This window comes from Sturnira hondurensis, unplaced genomic scaffold (assembly GCF_014824575.4).
Source record: "Sturnira hondurensis isolate 20B ecotype Veracruz unplaced genomic scaffold, ASM1482457v3 Scaffold0009372, whole genome shotgun sequence".
Lineage (NCBI taxonomy): Eukaryota > Metazoa > Chordata > Mammalia > Chiroptera > Phyllostomidae > Sturnira > Sturnira hondurensis.
Genome location: NW_028082003.1, coordinates 148302 through 165445, shown reverse-complemented (window position 1 = coordinate 165445; position 17144 = coordinate 148302). Strand labels below are relative to the sequence as shown.

Sequence of the window (17144 nt, the reverse complement as noted above, 5' to 3'; positions counted from 1 at the left end):
AGATGAGTGATCCTTTCTAAAAAAGTGTTTTTGTTTGGAGGTATGTTTCTCACTAAAGTCGGTGCTTAAAAATATTCATGGTGCACTTTCAGTACTCCAGAGAGCTTCCTAATTAGAAGTAAGTCTATGGTTTAAACTTGTTAAGTTTGGTTTATTAGTCGTTGGGGCTTCTTGACTTGAGTCCTGTCTAGATGGCAGACCAACCACCAAAATAATGAGTGAATACTGCCCTATTCCTCAGCATAGATTGAAATAATTTCTCATTTACGTATTAATTTTTTTACAGGAGCTGTTTAAAAATAATCTGGAGGATTTGTTCCCATTTCACTTACAGGCAACATTTGATGTACAGAGCTTCTGCTAGTCTAAACTAGATGAGAGCCGTTTCTACCCCCAGGTCACTTGAAATGCCTAAAGGGATATTTCTAAAGGTTCCATCTTGATAGCAGCAGCTGGAAATGCAGAGATAAATGAAAAAGTCATAAAACATGGCCGACATAGGTCATTTGTGCTCATTCACAGTCTGACTCACCAAGCTTTTCAAGACACAGAAGTTTGCAGGACATCTTAGTGGATGGTGTCTGTTTAAACTGCTGTGCTAAAACTCCAGTCTCCATACAATTCAGCTAACTGTGATGTGGAGCTACCCTTAGTAACTGGGATGTAGAAAGAACAAGCTAGTAGCTATATAAACACATACGAATGGCACTTAAAGTTTACCTACGTGGTTTGAAGAAAATGTGTTTAAATTTTTGTTTCAAAATGGCACCTTTACCAATTTTTCTAGTTGCTTTGTTACTTGTATAATTAAGAAATTATTTTATTGAGCACCTGCCACATGCTAGGCAGTGGGTGCCATCTGATTTCAACCTTGCACTCTGCTGAGAGGAAGTTCTTACTATCCTCATTTTATGGATAAAAGAGGTGTGGCTTCAGAAGGTGAGAGACTTACTCAAGTTGTCCAATTGGTAAATGATTGTGGAATTCAAAGCCAGATCACTCTTGACAACTAAACTGTTCCTCTGATGGCCCCGTTGCTGTCTTTGCTTGGGTGGCTTCCTAACCCCTCAGTTTTCCTTATCTATAAAAACACAAGCCTTTTACTAAATGTCCTTTCTAGGAATCAAGATCCCTTCCAGTTTCAAAACTTGATAATCCCTGCCATTGTATATCAGTGTAACCCATGTCACTTCCAGCACCAAATGTTCCCATTTAAAATACCACCTTCGAGCAGACTTCAGTTGACTTTAGTAACATTGTGTAAAAGTCAACAAGAGAAAGCTGTAATTACTGCAATTCAAGACTGTCAAGTTAGTCCCAATGCCTTGTGGCTCCCAAGTAGGCTCAACTTTCCTTAAAATAAAGCTACAGTCTAACATCTGGCTCTGTCAAGAAAGGGAGGTTAATTTACCAGGCTACTGACACCAGATGTCAATATTTATTTATTTATTTATTTACTTACTTACTTACTTACTTGCTTACTTATTTAGAAAGAAAATCTCCATGATTTGTTCTTCCAGTAGGGGGACCTGGAAGTTTATTCTTTTTTGTGTGTGTACTTTCCATTTTTTCTTTGATGTTTATATATTGCTTTTATAATGGAAAAATAATCTTATTTACAAAACCAGTCCAGTACAACAAAAGAGAAAATCTTGGCGATATTTATTGTACACTGCCTGCTTTCTTAATTGGAAAGTTTGAAACATGGCATAAGCTTCATCAAGTCATTGTAGGTCATGATCAAAACTCCAGTTCTTACACTCTGCATTAGTATGACATGAGGTTAAAAATATGGATTTTGGACTTACACCAGCTTAGAAGGTTAGCTTAGTCATTTACTTAGCTCTGTGACCTTAGACAAGTTGCTTAGCATTTCTGTGCCTTAGTTACCTTGTTAATAAAATGGAAATTATAGCATCTATGTCCAGAATGGTTGGGAGAATTGAGTGAGATCATAAATAAGAATAATGTCCAGCATTTAGTAAATTGAAATTCTCTGATTAATTATGTAATACTGTTAAAGCATGTGTGATGCCCTGAGGGACCGTTGAAGCACCTAAGCCTTTTTGCCCTAGTTCAGCATCAAATGTCCTCAGATTTTCATGCCTGTTCTCTTCCTCCTCATTTTTCCAACTTTATTTTATATTTTGTTTTTGAGGTAAAAGTTTATACAGTTAGGGTGCACTGGTATGAGTATACAGTTCAGTGAAATACACTCTCACACACACACACACACTCTCTTCTCTCTCCCTCTCCTTCTCCCTCCCTCTCTCTCTCTCTCTCTCTCTCTCTGTGTAACCTCCACTTGGGTGCAGATAAAAATGTGTCCAGCACCCAGCAGATCCATCATGCCCCTGTTCATCAGTAAACCCCAACCCCAAGGCAAACTCTCTGTTGATTTCTATCACCGTAAAATACTTTTGCTTATTCTTAACCTTCATAAAAATGGGAAACACATTACAGACTCCTTTGTCCCTGGCTTCTTTTGCTGAACATTATATCTGGGAGAGTCAGCCACATTGTTAAGGGAAGCAGCAGTTGGCTCTTTTTCATGGCTTGGCAATGTTCTATTTTGGGGGGGGGGGAATTTACATTTTTAAATTTTTTAATTGTTTTTCAATTACAATTGTCCCCATTTCTCCTCCTCATTACTCTCCCCTGCCCTATCCACACACATCTCTGACATTCAGTCCTCCCCTCAGCTGGTTTTGTCCATTGGTCCTTTATTCATGTTCTTTGACTTGACCCTTCCCTTTCTTTCCATCGTCACCCCCCTCCCTCCTATCCCTTGGTAACTCTCAGTTTGTTCTTCAGTTCCAAGTGGGTGATTCTATTTGGTCACTTCTTTGTTTTGTTGATTAGGTTCCGTTTATAGGTGAGATTATATGGTATTTTTTCTACCCACTGGCTTATTTCACTTAGCATAATGCTCTCCAATTCCATCCATGCTTTCTAAGAGGGTAAGAGCTTCTTCTTTCTTTCTGCTGCATAGTATTCCATTGTGTACATGGACCATAGTTTTTTTGATCCATTCCGTTACTGATGGGCACTTACTTTGTTTCCAACACTTGGTTATTGTAGATAATTCTACTACGAACATATTGGGGTACATAGGTTCTTTTGAATTGGTGTTTCAGGATTCTTAGAGTGTAATTCCAGCAATTGAATTGCCAGGTCAAAAGACAGTTCCATTTTTAGGTTTATTTTGAGGAAATCCCATACTGTTCTCCATAGTGGCAGCACCAGTCTGCGTTCCCACCAACAGTGTACTAGGGTTTCCTTTTCTCCACATCTCTCCAATATTTGTTGTTTGGTCTTTGTTTATGATGGTCATTCTGATGGGTATGAAGTGGTATCTTATTGTGGTTTTCATTTGCATCTCTCTGATGGCTAGTGATGCTGAGCATCTTTTCATATGTGCCTGGGCTATATTGATTCCTTAGAGAGGAATCAATTCAGGTCCTTTGCCCATTTTTTTAACTGAATTGTTTTTCTTCCTGGTATGTAGTTATGTGAGTTCTTTAATATATTTTGGAGACCAAATCCTGGTCTGAGGTATCATTTGCAAATATATTTTCCCATAAAGTTTGTTCCCATTCCATTTTGCTGATGTTTTCTGTAGCAGTGCACAAGCTTTTTAAATTGATGTGGCCCATTTTTTATTCTTTCCTTTATATTCCCACTCTAGCAGACATTTAGGTGAAAATATCGCTGCATGGAATATCTGAAATTTTCCTGCCTATGTTCTCCTCTAAAACTTTTATGGTGTCATGACTTATACTTAAGTCTTTTATCCATGTTGAGTTTATTTTTGTGTATGGAGTAGGTTGGCGGTCGAGTTTCACTTTTTTTTTCATGTACCTATCCAGATCTCCCAACATCTTTGTTGGAAAGGCTATTTTTACTTCATTTATGCTTCTTCCCCTTTGTCAAATATTAGTTAACCATAGGCCATGGGTTTATTTCTGGGCTCTCTGTTCTGTTCCACTGATCTATGTTTCCGTTCTTATGCTGGTACCAAGCTGTTCCATTACAGTAGCCTTGTAATATAGTTTGATATCAGGTATTGTGATCCCTCCTATTTTGTTCTTCTCTCTCAAAATTGTTAAGGCTATTTAGGATCATTTATGGTTTCAGCAAAATTTTTGAAATACTTGTTCACATATCTGTGAAATATGCCATTGGCACTTTAATAGGGATTGTGTTGAATCTCCACAATCTGTAAATTGCTTTGGGTAGTATGGATATTTTTATGATGTTAATTCTTCCAATCCATGAATACAGTATATGGCTTCTATTTATTTGTGTCTTCCTTAATTTCTTTGTTCAGTGTCTGTAGTTTCTGAGTACAAGTCATGTGCCTACTTGGTTAGGTTTATTCCTAGGTACTTTATTTTTCTTGTGCTATAGCAAATGGGATTTTCTTCCTGTTTTCTATTTCTGATATTTCATTGTTGTTGTACAAAAACGCCATTGATTTCTGAATATTGACTTTGTATCTTGCTGTTTTGCCAAGTCCACTTATTAGGTTGGGCAGGTTTTTGGTGGAGCCTATAGAGTTTTCTATTGCACTATCATGCCATCTGAGAACAGTGACCGTTTTACTGCCTCCTTTCCAATTTGGATGCCCTTTCTTTATTTTTCTTCTCTTATCACTAGGCTAGATCTTTCAATAGTATATTGAATGAAGCGGTGAAAGTGGACATCATTGTCTTGTTCCTGATTTTACGAAGAAAGCTGTTAGTATTTGCACATTGAGTAGGATGTTGTGTATAGGTTTCTCTTATGTGAGCTTTATTATGTTAAGGTATGTTCCCTCTTTGCTGAGTGTTTTATCATGAATGGGTGTTGTTGTACCTTATCAAATGGTTTTCCCACATCTATTGATTTGATCATGTGATTTCTTTCTTTCCTTTTGTTTTTGTGATGTACTAGATTTATTGATTTGTTAATATTTTACCATCCTTGCATTCCTGAGATGAATCCCACTTGATTTTGGTGTATAGTGTTGTTAATGTATTACTAGATGTACTTTGCCAATATTTGGCTGAGGATTTTAGCATCTATGTTCATCAACAAACAATATTGGATGTAGTTTTGGTTTCTTTGTTGTATTGTTGTGTGGTTTTGGGATTAGGATGATACTCGTTAAAAGAGTTTGGGAGTATTCCCTCTTCTTGGGTTTTTTTTTTTTTTTGCAATAGTTTGAGAGGTTGTGGGTTAGCTCTTTCTTAAACGTTTTGTAAAATTCTCCTGTGAAAACATCCAGTCCGGCACTTTTGTATGCTGAGAGTTTTTTGTATACTGCTTCAGTTTCACTAGCTGTATTGATGTCCATGGTTTCTTCTTCTTCATTCAGTTTGGAAGATTATATTTTTCTAGAAATTTTCATTTCACCCAGGTTTTCAAATTTCTTGGCATATAGTTGCTCATAGTAATTTCTTACAATCCTATGTGTTTCTATGGTATAAGTTCTAATTTTTCCTCTTTCACTCCTGATTATATTTATTTGGATCTTCTTTTTTTCTTGTTGAATGTTTGTTAAAGGCTTGTTGATTTTGTTTATCTGTTCAAAGATCCAGCTCCTGGATATAATGATCATTTGTATTGTGCTTTTAGTCTCCATGTCATTTAATTCTGCTCTGATCTTGGTTATTTCCTTTTTTCTACTTGTCTGGCCTTTGTTTGTTGTTGTTCCCCCAGTTCTTGTAAATGTAAGGTTAAGTTGTTTATTTGAAATGTTTGTATCTTTTTAAGTGGGCCTGTATCGCCATGAACTTCCCTGTCAAGACTGCTTTTGCTGTATTCCATAGGTTTTGGACTGTTTTGTATTCGATTTCATTTGTTTCCAAAAACTGTTTGATTTCTTACTTGATCTCATTGTTAACCCACTCATTGTTTACTAATATGTCATTCAGTCTTCACTGATTTGACTGTTTTGAGTTTTTTCTTGTGGTTGGTTTCTAGTTTCAAACCATGTGATTTGAGAAAATACTTAATGATTTCAATTTTCTTAATCTTGATAAGGCTTTTTTGAGTCCTATATTTGGTCTGTTTTTGAAAATGTTCCATGTACATTTGAAAGAATGTATATTTTGCTTCTTTGAGGTGAAAGATTCTATATATATCAGTTAAGGTCCTGTGACCTACAGTGTTGTTGTGTGCCATAACAACCTTATTGATTCTTCGTTCAGATCATCTCTCCATTGTTGATACTGAGGTGTTAGAATACCCTAGTATAAGTGTGTTTCTGTCTATATCTTTCTTGAAGTCCCCCACAATTTTCCGTATCTATTTGGCTACTCCTGTGTTGGGTTCATATATGCTTACAGTGTTTATGTCTTATTGATTGATTCTTCCCTTGAGTAACATGAAGTGTACTTCTGTTTCTTTTTATGGCCTTTGTTTTGAAGTTTTATTTTCTCTAAGTATTGCTACCCCAGCCTTTGTTATTGTCCATTTTTTAAATTTAATTATTGTCCAAGTACAGTTTTCTGTCTTTTACTCCCATCCCAGCCCCCAAGTGCTCCCCACCTCCCTCCCATTTCCACACCCCCTTAGGTTTTGTCCATGTGTCCTTTATACTTGTTCCTGTAAATCCTTCCCCTTTTCCCCTAAAATTCCCTCCCCTCCCCCCTCTGCTCCTTGTCAGCCTGTTCTGAATTTCAGTGTCTTTGGTTATATTTTGCTTGCTTGTTGGTTTTGTTGTTTAGCTTCCCATTAAAAGTAAGATCATATGGTATTTGTCTTTTACTGCCTGTCTTATTTCACTCCGCATAATGTTTTTCATTTCCATCCATGCTGTTGCAAAGGGTAGGAGCACCTTCTTTCTTTCTGCTGCATAGAATTCCATTGCGTAAACATACCATAGTTTTTTGATCCATTCATTTACTGCTGGGCACCTAGGTTGCTTCCAACTCTTGGCTATTATAAATTGTGCTGCTATGAACATTGGGGTGCATAGGTTCTTTTGGATTGGTGTTTCAGGGTTCTCAGGATATAATCCTAGCAGTGGAATTGCTGGGTCGTCAAAAGGCAGGTCCATTTTTAGTTTTCTTAGAAAATTTCATACTGGTTTCCATAGTGGTTTTACCAGTCTGCAATCCCACCAACAGTGAACTAAGGTCCCCTTTTTCCTACAACCTTTCCAACATTGTTGTTTGTTGCTTTGTTTATGATGGCCATTCTGACCAGTGTAAAGTGGTATCTCATTGTGGTTTCAATTTGCATCTCTCTGATAGTTAGCGATATTGAGCATCTTTTTATGTGTCTCTGGATCCTCTGTATGTCCTCCTTGGAGAAGTGTCTGTTCAAGTCCTTTGCCCACTTTTTAATTAGGTTGCTTGTCTTCTTAGAGTGGAGTCATGTAAGTTCTTTGTATATTTTAGAGATTAAACCCTTGTCTGAGGTATCATTAGCAAATATGTTTTCCTGTGTGGCTGGTTCTCTTTTTATTTTAATACTTTTTTCTTTAGCCATGCAGAAGCTTTTTATTTGGATGAGATCCCATTTGTTTATTCTTTTCCTTATGTCCCTTGCTCTAGGGGACTTATCAATAAAAATATTGCTGCATGAAATATTTGACATTTTCCTCTCCATTTTTTGAATACTTATTTCCATCCCTTCACTTTCAGTCTGTGAAGGTTTTTGTTTCTGAGGTGAGTCATTCTAGGCAGCATATGAGTGGGACATGTTTTCTTATCCATTCACATAATCTATGTCTGTTGATTGGATCATTTAATGCATTTACATTTAAGGGTATTATTTATAGGTAGTTATTCATTGCCATTTTTGTCCGTTTGTACCTATGTTCATCTCTGTCTCATTCTTTTCTTCCTTTTCTTAAAGCAGTCCCTTTAGCATATCTTGCAGTGCTGTTTTGGTGGAGGTGTATTCTTTGAGCCTTCTTTTGTCCAGAAAACTCCTTATTTCACCTTCAATTTTAAATGAGCTTTTCTGGGTCCAAGTAGTTATGGTAGCAGGTCTTTGCTTTTCATTACTTCGAATATTTCTTGCCATTTTCTTCTGGCTTGTAATGTTTCCTTTGAGAAATCAGCTGCTAGCCTTATCAGAGCTCCCTTGTATATTACTTCCTATTTCTGACTAGCTGCCTTCAAGATTCTGTCTTTGTCTTTTAATTTTGCCATGTTAATTATGATTTGTCTTAGAGTGGGGCTGTTTGGGTTTATCCTGATTGGGACCCTCTGTGCTTCCTGGATTTTCCTTCATCAAATTAGGGAAGTTTTCCATCATTACTTTTCAAACAGGTTTTCTATCCCTTGCTCTTCTCTTCTTCTCGTATCCCCATTATATGGATAGTATTACATTTCATGTTGTACAGTTCCCTTAACCCCTCTTCATTCTTTTTGAGTGTTTTTTTGTTTGTTTTCTTGCTCTCTCTGGGAGTTTTTTCTACCTTGTCCCTCAATTCACTGATTCGAATCTCTGCTTCATCTAGCCTGCTTTTGATTCCTTTTACTGTGTTCTCAACTCAGAAATTGTCTTAATTTCTTCCTGGCTTTTCTTGATAGTTTCTATATCCTTTTTCATGTGATTGTAATTCACAATAAGTACCTTGTAGCTTCCCTGTAGTTTTTAGTTATTCATACTGAACTTATTGTGCTTCCTTATAACCATTTTTAAAATTCAATATCTGATAGGTTACTTGCCTCTATTTCACTTAACACTCATTCCGGGCATTCCTCCCTTCCTTTCACTGGAGGTTGTTTCTTTGTCTTTCCATTTCAGGGGGGGACTCTTCTTGTTTTTTTTTCTGCTCTTAAATTGATTTGCTTTGACTCCCTGTCTTCATGGTGTGAACTGATATGATAGGAGACCTGTGTGATTCAGTGTTGCAGTCTCCTTGATCTCCAGAATTGATGCTCTCATGATGCCCTTTCATCATTTGCTGGCTGTCTGGATGTAATTGGGTTTTGATTTTCGTTGGGTCATTCTTTGTTGAGTCCTTCCCTCTGGCTGGTTCACTGAGAGTCACTTTTCCCACAATGTCTTGTATGCTGCTTTATAGGTGCTGCCAGAAGAAAACCATGAAGCCCAGGGAACAAACCCATCTCTACAAAAATAGCTCTCACCTACAATCTCACTCTGAACAGCAAATGAACTACTATTAATAATGATGTAAAGAGATTAAGACTATTATAAGAAAGGAGAGTGAATATGAGATGACCTACTGAAAGGATAATAAGTTTGAGAAAATAGAGTGAGGAGCACTAATAAAAATAGGGAATCAAGGCAGTGTGAAGAGAAAAAAGTAAAATTTACATCATAAATAAAAAGGCAAATGAAGAAAGTGGAATGGGGTAAGAGAATGGAAGTGTATATTATTAGGTTTATACAGAAATTAAAATAAAATAAAGTGAGAGAGATAAAGAAAAAGTAAATAAATAATTTAAAAAATGGAACCAAATTAAAAAGGCCACAGCACTATTAACAACAAATGAGCCAAAATTAGTATAGGTTGGATGGGATTAAGAGTGAAAAAAGAAAGAAAGAAAACCTGGAGACATGTCTAGAGGAAAGGGAAGTGATTTTTAGGTGATAGAGGGAGAGGGAATTCTAAGCTTTGGGAATGAAATCCAGACTGAGACAAGGGAAATTTAAAATTTGAAAACAAAAAAAGAGTAGGAAAGAAGACCAGTAAAATTTGAGATTTGAAATACAAAATTAGTGAAGATCTAGGGGTTAAATTGAAAAAAATTGCAATATCTACTACCCTATTGACAACCAACAAGAAATGATTTCTAAAGGTGGAGAGAGGGTGCTGTTACAATTTCTCCTTTAATCTTCTTAAGGACTCTGTAAAGTCTAGTTATTATACTTATATTTCAAATGAAAAAATTAAGGCTGGAAGTGGGGATCACCCAGCTACTAAGTGGAAGATCCAGGATTTGAATACTAGACCTGCTTGAGTCCAAAGTCTACCCTTCTATTATTAGCAAGCAAATTGAAGGGGAAACTTTTTTTAGCAATTCTCTAGAAACTTTTCCCAGAAAACATTTCATTAATGTTTTTGAAATGGTTACTAAGGCAACCTCACCTTTAGGTAGATCTGTTTCTAGTCTCCCAACAGCAGGTCTGAAGGTATTGAGAGGTCAGCTCCTTTAGGAATCTCATAGCTTCCAACTGACCACATAACTCCACTTCTTATCCTTCCTGCTTTTCCCCATCTTTATTCTCTGACTTTTTGCAATAATACTGTGTACGTGTTGATTCCATGACAGTCTTTTTTTTCTTCTGTCTGATATATATTTTGATTATTCTTTCAGAAAGAAAAGTCTTTCCCAATTATATAGCAATATATGTCTATTGTAGACATTTGGGGAAAACAATTCAACTATTTCCTTTTAATCATCTTGTCAATGTTTAATATTTTAGTTTGTTTTTATAAATATATTTGAGAAGTTGGACCATAACTTAGTTGAGATAATGAATGTAATTTTGGAGTGAATGAATGTAGTTTAGTACTCAGTAGTCACATTTAAAGGACATACTATGAAGACATCACTCAAGAATGAATGTAATATAGGAGTTACTTGTTCTCAAAAAAAATTTTTTTCTCATGAAGGCAAGAGGGAAAAGTGGGGCAGATATTTCTAAGTGAAAGAACCTGGCTTCTGCCTTACCTTTAGAGAAGTCATCATGGTTGGTTTCCAGCACCAACAGACAGAAGTCTTGGTCCCCCTGCACTTACTTTCTGCATACCTCCTGGAGACATTAACTGTTAGATGCAAATTTAACTTTTCAAATATGCATCATTAAAATATACAGGAAATGTGCCCCACTATATTTTCCCCTTGACATTTTTCCCTCTTCTTTACAAAAGTGTCATATTTTTAATGGCTACATTAGGTTATCAGATATCTAATCATTCCCTATTTATTGAGCATTTGGGTTATTCCCAAACTGTTCATGTGGTAAATGATGAAGCTTTGTCTCCAGGCATCATTGTCTAATCTTTGATTATAGAAATCTTCATCTCCCTAGTAAGAGACAGCAGTGAGACCATGATCCTGTAGGAGTTACAAACATGAATGCAAGAGCCAGACAGCCCACAGTGTGACCTTGGACAAGTAACGTAGCCTGTCTGTGCCTTAGTCTCCTCATCTGTAAGCTTGGGGAAAATGACAGCACTTACTTCACTGTCACTTCATGAGTGTAAAGGGTTCAATAAGCACCATAGAAGTATTTGCTCTTATTATTTACCCAGGATCCTAGAAACTAGGTGCTTATTATATTAAAAAATATTTTAAGGCCTTGAGATTGTGAACCAGTCCCCTCTTTGTAACTCAGGACTCAGCACTGTTTTGGGTCTGTAGCTATGTGATAGATAAACATTTATTGAAGTAATTTCTCTCTGGTGTGTCAGCATCTCATGGTTCTTATAACTCCCTGTTTATTTTTCCACTGCCCCCTAGAATGTGAGCTCTCTGAGGTCAAAGACAAAGCTAATAACAGCTACTGTTTATTGAGTGCTTAGCTCTAGATCACATTCAGTGTTGAGCACTTGGCATGCTTTGTCTCATTTGCTCCCCCTGTGCCCTTAGGAGGTGGGCCATACTCAGACCTGAGCCCTCAGGAAACAGACACTGAGTGACAGCTGAATAATACAGAGTTCTGTCCCAAACTTGTCACATCAGAACAATCATTCAAAGCATGAGGGCGAAGGGATTACTGGATGTTCATCCTCAGTCTTATTGCCTGGAAGTTCTGATTCTAAAGGTCTGGATGGTGGCCCAGGAATCTGTATTTTTGTCCCAGGTGATCCTTTATGCTAAGGCTACATCTAGGCAATACAGAATGAATGGTGGCCCCTGAATTCTCTCTCCACATCTCGCACATTAGGCAGCTGCTGTAACTGCCTGGAGCTCTCCACTCCATTATTGACTGCAACAGCAGAGGATAAGGGAAACCAAGAAGAAGGAGTCTCATTAGTATGCAGGGCCTTACATGTCACATTGCCTTTAACTGAAGCTGAAGGGATGGTACATCTTTCCAGGATTTTTCCCTGCCCAGCCCTTCCAGAACTGGCTGTGTCTAGCCAGCCAAGGGGCGCCAGGACATGCAGAGGCAGGAGGCTACTGCCTAGTGGTGTTAGAAGCCAACCACAGTGATATATCTAAGCTAAAAGTGGAGACTGGGTTCTTTCTCTCTTTCTGTTTTTTTGGAGGGTCACCCATGATTTTTTATTTACTATATGACAAGTGTTCTAAATTAGCACAATGAGAGCATGTTGTCCGAATGAAGTTAGAAAACTGATTATGACCCACATGACAAATGAACCACAACTGTGGAACTTGGGTTCTTTCATTTAGTCATCCTTCCTGCTACTTCCTCCCCTACTCCCTCCTTTTACAGAACACCTACCTGTACAGGACTCTGTTCTTTCAGGACCAGGTGGAAAACCACTGAGAGAGTTCATTGTTTTTCTAAATTTTTGGCAAAGTAATCCCTGCACATGAATCCCAGGGTTAAAAAGATATGTAGGATAGAACAGAAGGACAGAATGAGCACCATCTCCGTGTGGCCTCTTCTATGACAATCACTTTGAACTCCTAGCTGTGTCTCTGTGTGGTCATATCTAAAAGATAGCATTATCTACTGATTTTTTGCTGTGACAGACAAGGAGTAAGTAGCTCACTTACATCCATCCCCACCCTCCCCCAAAGCAGTTAAATTGTTCTTTTCCACTCCTTTATTGGTTGACTTTGTAATTTCTAGTATATTATCATATTTATTTTTTAAATTTGGGGGGCAAGCTTTTAAATATACATACAATAGTGACTATGAAACATATAGCTATAAAGCACTCACATGACCATCATTCTATCTAGGGATTAGAGAGCTGCCATCACTTTTAAAGCTCCCCTCTCCCGCATGAAGTCACTTACCCTAACTTTGTTGATAATGGTTCTTTGCTTTTCTTTAGAGTTCTTTTGATCTTTAGATGCATTCCTTACACATTGGATCTGCTATAAACAGAACCACACAGTAGGTACCATTCTGTGCTTTATATTGTTCCTTTCACCTCAGTAAACTAATCTAAGCTGACATGTGTCACTGTGGTTCATTCACATCCACTGTTGTGTGCACACTGTTCAAGTAGAACAAGATTTATTTACCCAGTTAGCTGTTGATGGACCATTTGTTTTCCATTTTCTGCCTTCATAAACATCCTAATTCATTATCTCCCAGTACATGTGTGCACGGGTTTCTCCAGGGGACAGATTACAAGAGTGGAATCCTCATTGCAGGAAGCATGCATACTTGGTTTCATTTGATAGTGGCAGTTTTCCAGTGTGGTTGCACCAATGTACAGTCCTCAACCTCAAAGATTCTGACTTCATTAGCTAAGGTGGGATGGGGCACTTGGAGGGTTCATCATGAGGTTTCACATCCATCCTTATTTCCAATCCATCAACTCTAGATAGTATCTTTATTCTACAGTCTGAAAGAGAGTCCCTAGCACTCCTTTCCATTCTCCTTCCTCAAGATTTTTGTGTAGTGATCTGAAAGAGATCAGGGCTTTCCCAAGGCAGGGTCAGAGTATAGAGGTTAGGTAAGAGAAGTTACCAAGATATGGACAGGAATTGGTTAAAATACTAGGAGAAAGACATTTGGGTGAGTTCTTCCTTTGGGCAGAGTTGAGGAACTATAAAACCCAAGAGCAGAAAATTTCTCCCAGAAACCAATCCTTCCTTCCCTCCACACAGTCTTGAATGTCTGTATGCTGATTGTAGTCCAGAGTCATTCAAATGGCTTCAGTCTTCAAACACTGATACTACTCTCAACTGCTCTTAGCATTTTTAAAAAGTGTTTATTTATTTTTAGAAAGCCAGGTGTTGAAGGACAAATACCATATGATCTCACCTCTAACAGGAAGCTAAACAACAAAGCAAAGACACTGAAATAGAGAACAGGCTGACAGTGACCGGAGGGGAGAGGGGAGGGAATTTCAGGGGAAATAAGGGAGGGATTTAGAGGAACCTATATAAAGGATACNCTTGAATGTCTGTATGCTGATTGTAGTCCAGAGTCATTCAAATGGCTTCAGTCTTCAAACACTGATACTACTCTCAACTGCTCTTAGCATTTTTAAAAAGTGTTTATTTATTTTTAGAGAGAGGGAAAGGGAGAGAGAGGGAGAGAAACATCAATGTGTGGTTGCCTCTCATGCACCCCCTGCTGGGTACTTGGCCTGCCACCCAAGCATGTGCCCCGGCTAGGAATTGAACCATGATCCTTTGGTTCACAGGCCCATGCTCAATCCACTGAGATACACCATCCAGGGCCTCTGAGAGTCTTTAGGGTCATATTTCTCTAAAGGGACTCCAATCATAGCTTGAGTTTCTCAACCCTGGCTGAAGTTATCAATGCATGGGAGATTTGAATAAATACTGATGCCCAGGGCCCCAGACCCATTACATTAGAATGTCTTGGATAAAAGCCAGGCACCATTAGGCTTCAGAAGCTACCCAGGTGATTGTTAAATGCAGCCACAGGTAGAGAACTAGTAGTAGAGATCTCAACTTTAACTAGCACCCATGTCAGAATCACCTTCAATGTTGGTTAAACTCATAGCTAGCCTTCACCGGCAGCTTCTGATTCTGTGAGTCTTGGATGGGGCCCCTAGATTTCCATTTCTAAAAGGTTCCCAGTGATACATAAATTACTGTTTTCCTCAACCAAAGCTAGAAAACCATATTGCACCAGTGGTGACCCTGCACACTGGCCAGTGAGACTAGAGAGCAGCTGTGCTGAGCTACTGCATCCAGTCATGTGTACCTCTTCCCAGTTCTGTATTACATTGTTAGGCTTAGTGGCTGGAAATTGGCAAATTAGGACTCTGCCACCCTCAGCTATTTGCTAAGTATTCACAACCCAAATGACATCATAACCAGCAGGGATTTGGGAGGCCACCAACTGTGGTGCAATGCATCTGGTCTAGAAGAATCATTAACTGTCATAATCAATAGGGTCTTCATTGTGATTACCCATATATGTGGCACAAAAAGGTATATATATATTTAAAAAATTAATATTCCAATGACACAGGCTCCAAGCATTAAAAATATTTTTTCCTGGTTTGAGTTGTTAATACAATTATTGGCAGCTTTATAACAAGTACTTTATAATAAGTACATTATGAATTTCGAAAGTTTATTAAACAGAGGAGACTCTGGGGGATGCCATTTCAAATGTCTTATTTGGCACCTTGGGAATTTTTAAACACCGGACAGTGCCAGAATGCGGAGTTAGGGAAGGGGACAAATATAAACCCTGCGATTGCAGGTGCATACATGGATGCTGAAGATTTGGAAATTGACTTTATTTGAATAAACCACATCCAAGAACCCTTGGACAGTCTGTGTAGCCCGATTTTGAAGCTGCTTGCCTAGACTGTGCTGCTAAAATCCTTCAGCCCACTTCCATCGGGAAGTAGCCATACTGCATGTGATATCCACTTCTCAATCTGGGCTTGAATCTAGCCAGTGTGCCTTGAGTCACTGGGAGGTCAGGATCAGGACCAGGAGACCAGGTTCAACTGAAACCTTTGCTCTACATGGTAAAAACCACATCCTTTCTGCTCAAACGTTGCTCTCCACAAAAAAAAAAAAAAAAAACAGGGCCATGACCTTGCTTAGAATAACCCTTCAGGCACTAACATCTGGGCAGGCACCTGGACACTAGAAACAAAAACGTTTTTAAAAAGAGGGTCTTTCTAAAGAATCTTCCTTCCACCCTGGAGGCTGGGTTTCCATATTTTGGGGGGAGGGGCTGTTATCTTTTGGGACAATTTTCCTTATAGATTGTGCCATGCTCTGTGTTTAGCTAACTGTGCTGTTTGGCTGACTCAGAAAATCACCAGAATCAATTTCTCATCCAGACCATCTAAGGGTAGAAAAAATTTCTCTTCTGACCTCATATTGACCCCAGGGCTATGCTGAGTTTTTAATTTTGGGTGGGTTGGAGGAACAGGGTGAGTGGCGACAGACAGGAGTTTTCTTCAGTTCCCCCTACCTGCAAAACACACTTTGACCTTCTTCTGAACCAAACTAAGAATGGCCATGAACATAATGAGAAAAGTTTGGAAACTCCAGGTGTTTCCCTTGTGGCACAGAGGCCCTGTGTCCTTCTCTAAAGATCCATGGGGCCAGAACCATAGTAGCTTGGTGGGTTTTGGTACAACTGGCCTTCTTCACGTATCAAAGTGCTTGATTTTCAAATGACAAGTCTGTCTAAGTAAATAAATCAATCCTAACTTTCTTTTTTGTTTCTTTGCAGTGAAATACAAAATGGAGGAGGGTGTAGCTGCAACTCCAGCACCTTAACCACTGTTGGTATCTTCCCTTTTGAGCACCAATGACCCCATTCAAGGAGAAAGTCCAAATTTTGCTTCCTTTATTGTTAGTTTTTTAATGACTAGATTCAGTACATGTGAATACAGAATCTTTCCCACATAAGATAGGATTTGTGCACACATCTTTAGTGCAAATAGTTCTTAATTTACTGGTAAGAATACACTAGTTTTAACTTTCTGCCTTATCCCTGAATTTTATTTTTTCATCCATCTATTGCTTCAGTGCTTCAGGAGTTTTCTTCTATACCAACTTTCATGAAAATGAACCATGAGCTCTAGTTCCAGCGATAAAGTGTCCTAGTTACTAGTTTCCCACTTTTAGTCACCTTTGCAAAGAGCCATACTTAAATTTAAGTCCCAGAACCTCTGAAGTTTATCTGGGGCATACTCTTCATAAAAAAGATTACCACCCGTGATCATTTCAAAAGGAGACTGGCCCTCAACTTTTACAGTTCACCCAACAAGATGTAACACTTAAACCCTGACAACTGTAACAAAGGATTTTTGTTCTGTAGGCTCCACAATATAGGAAGTTCCTCATTTTATGGGCAAGTTGAATTATTACCATCATTTGTTCTGTGGTTTGCTGTTAACCAGAATTTTCCCATTCAAAAAGCCTTAGACTCTGGGCAAAAGCCTCGTGGTTGTATTGGGTTGTTTTGACAAGTGACCATACATCTTAAGGAAATAGTGAAGCCTTTAGTTTTGTGTTAAGAACAGCATTTTGAAAATAAAATCTATGTGCTCATGCTTTAAAACCTCTTTA

The 17144-nt window shown here is 38.2% G+C and overlaps 1 protein-coding gene across 1 annotated transcript in view; it reads left to right on the top strand.

Annotated features, from left to right (window-relative positions):
• The window catches only part of IQCK (IQ motif containing K), a 216423-nt gene extending 199287 nt beyond the window's left edge, over window positions 1–17136 (top strand). Inside the window, exon 9 of the mRNA XM_037057114.1 lies at window positions 16303–17136. Coding sequence (XP_036913009.1) covers window positions 16303–16349 — 47 coding nt within the window. The 3' untranslated portion in view covers window positions 16350–17136. The remainder of the gene's footprint in view (window positions 1–16302) is intronic.
• The last annotated feature ends 8 nt before the right edge of the window (window positions 17137–17144 follow it).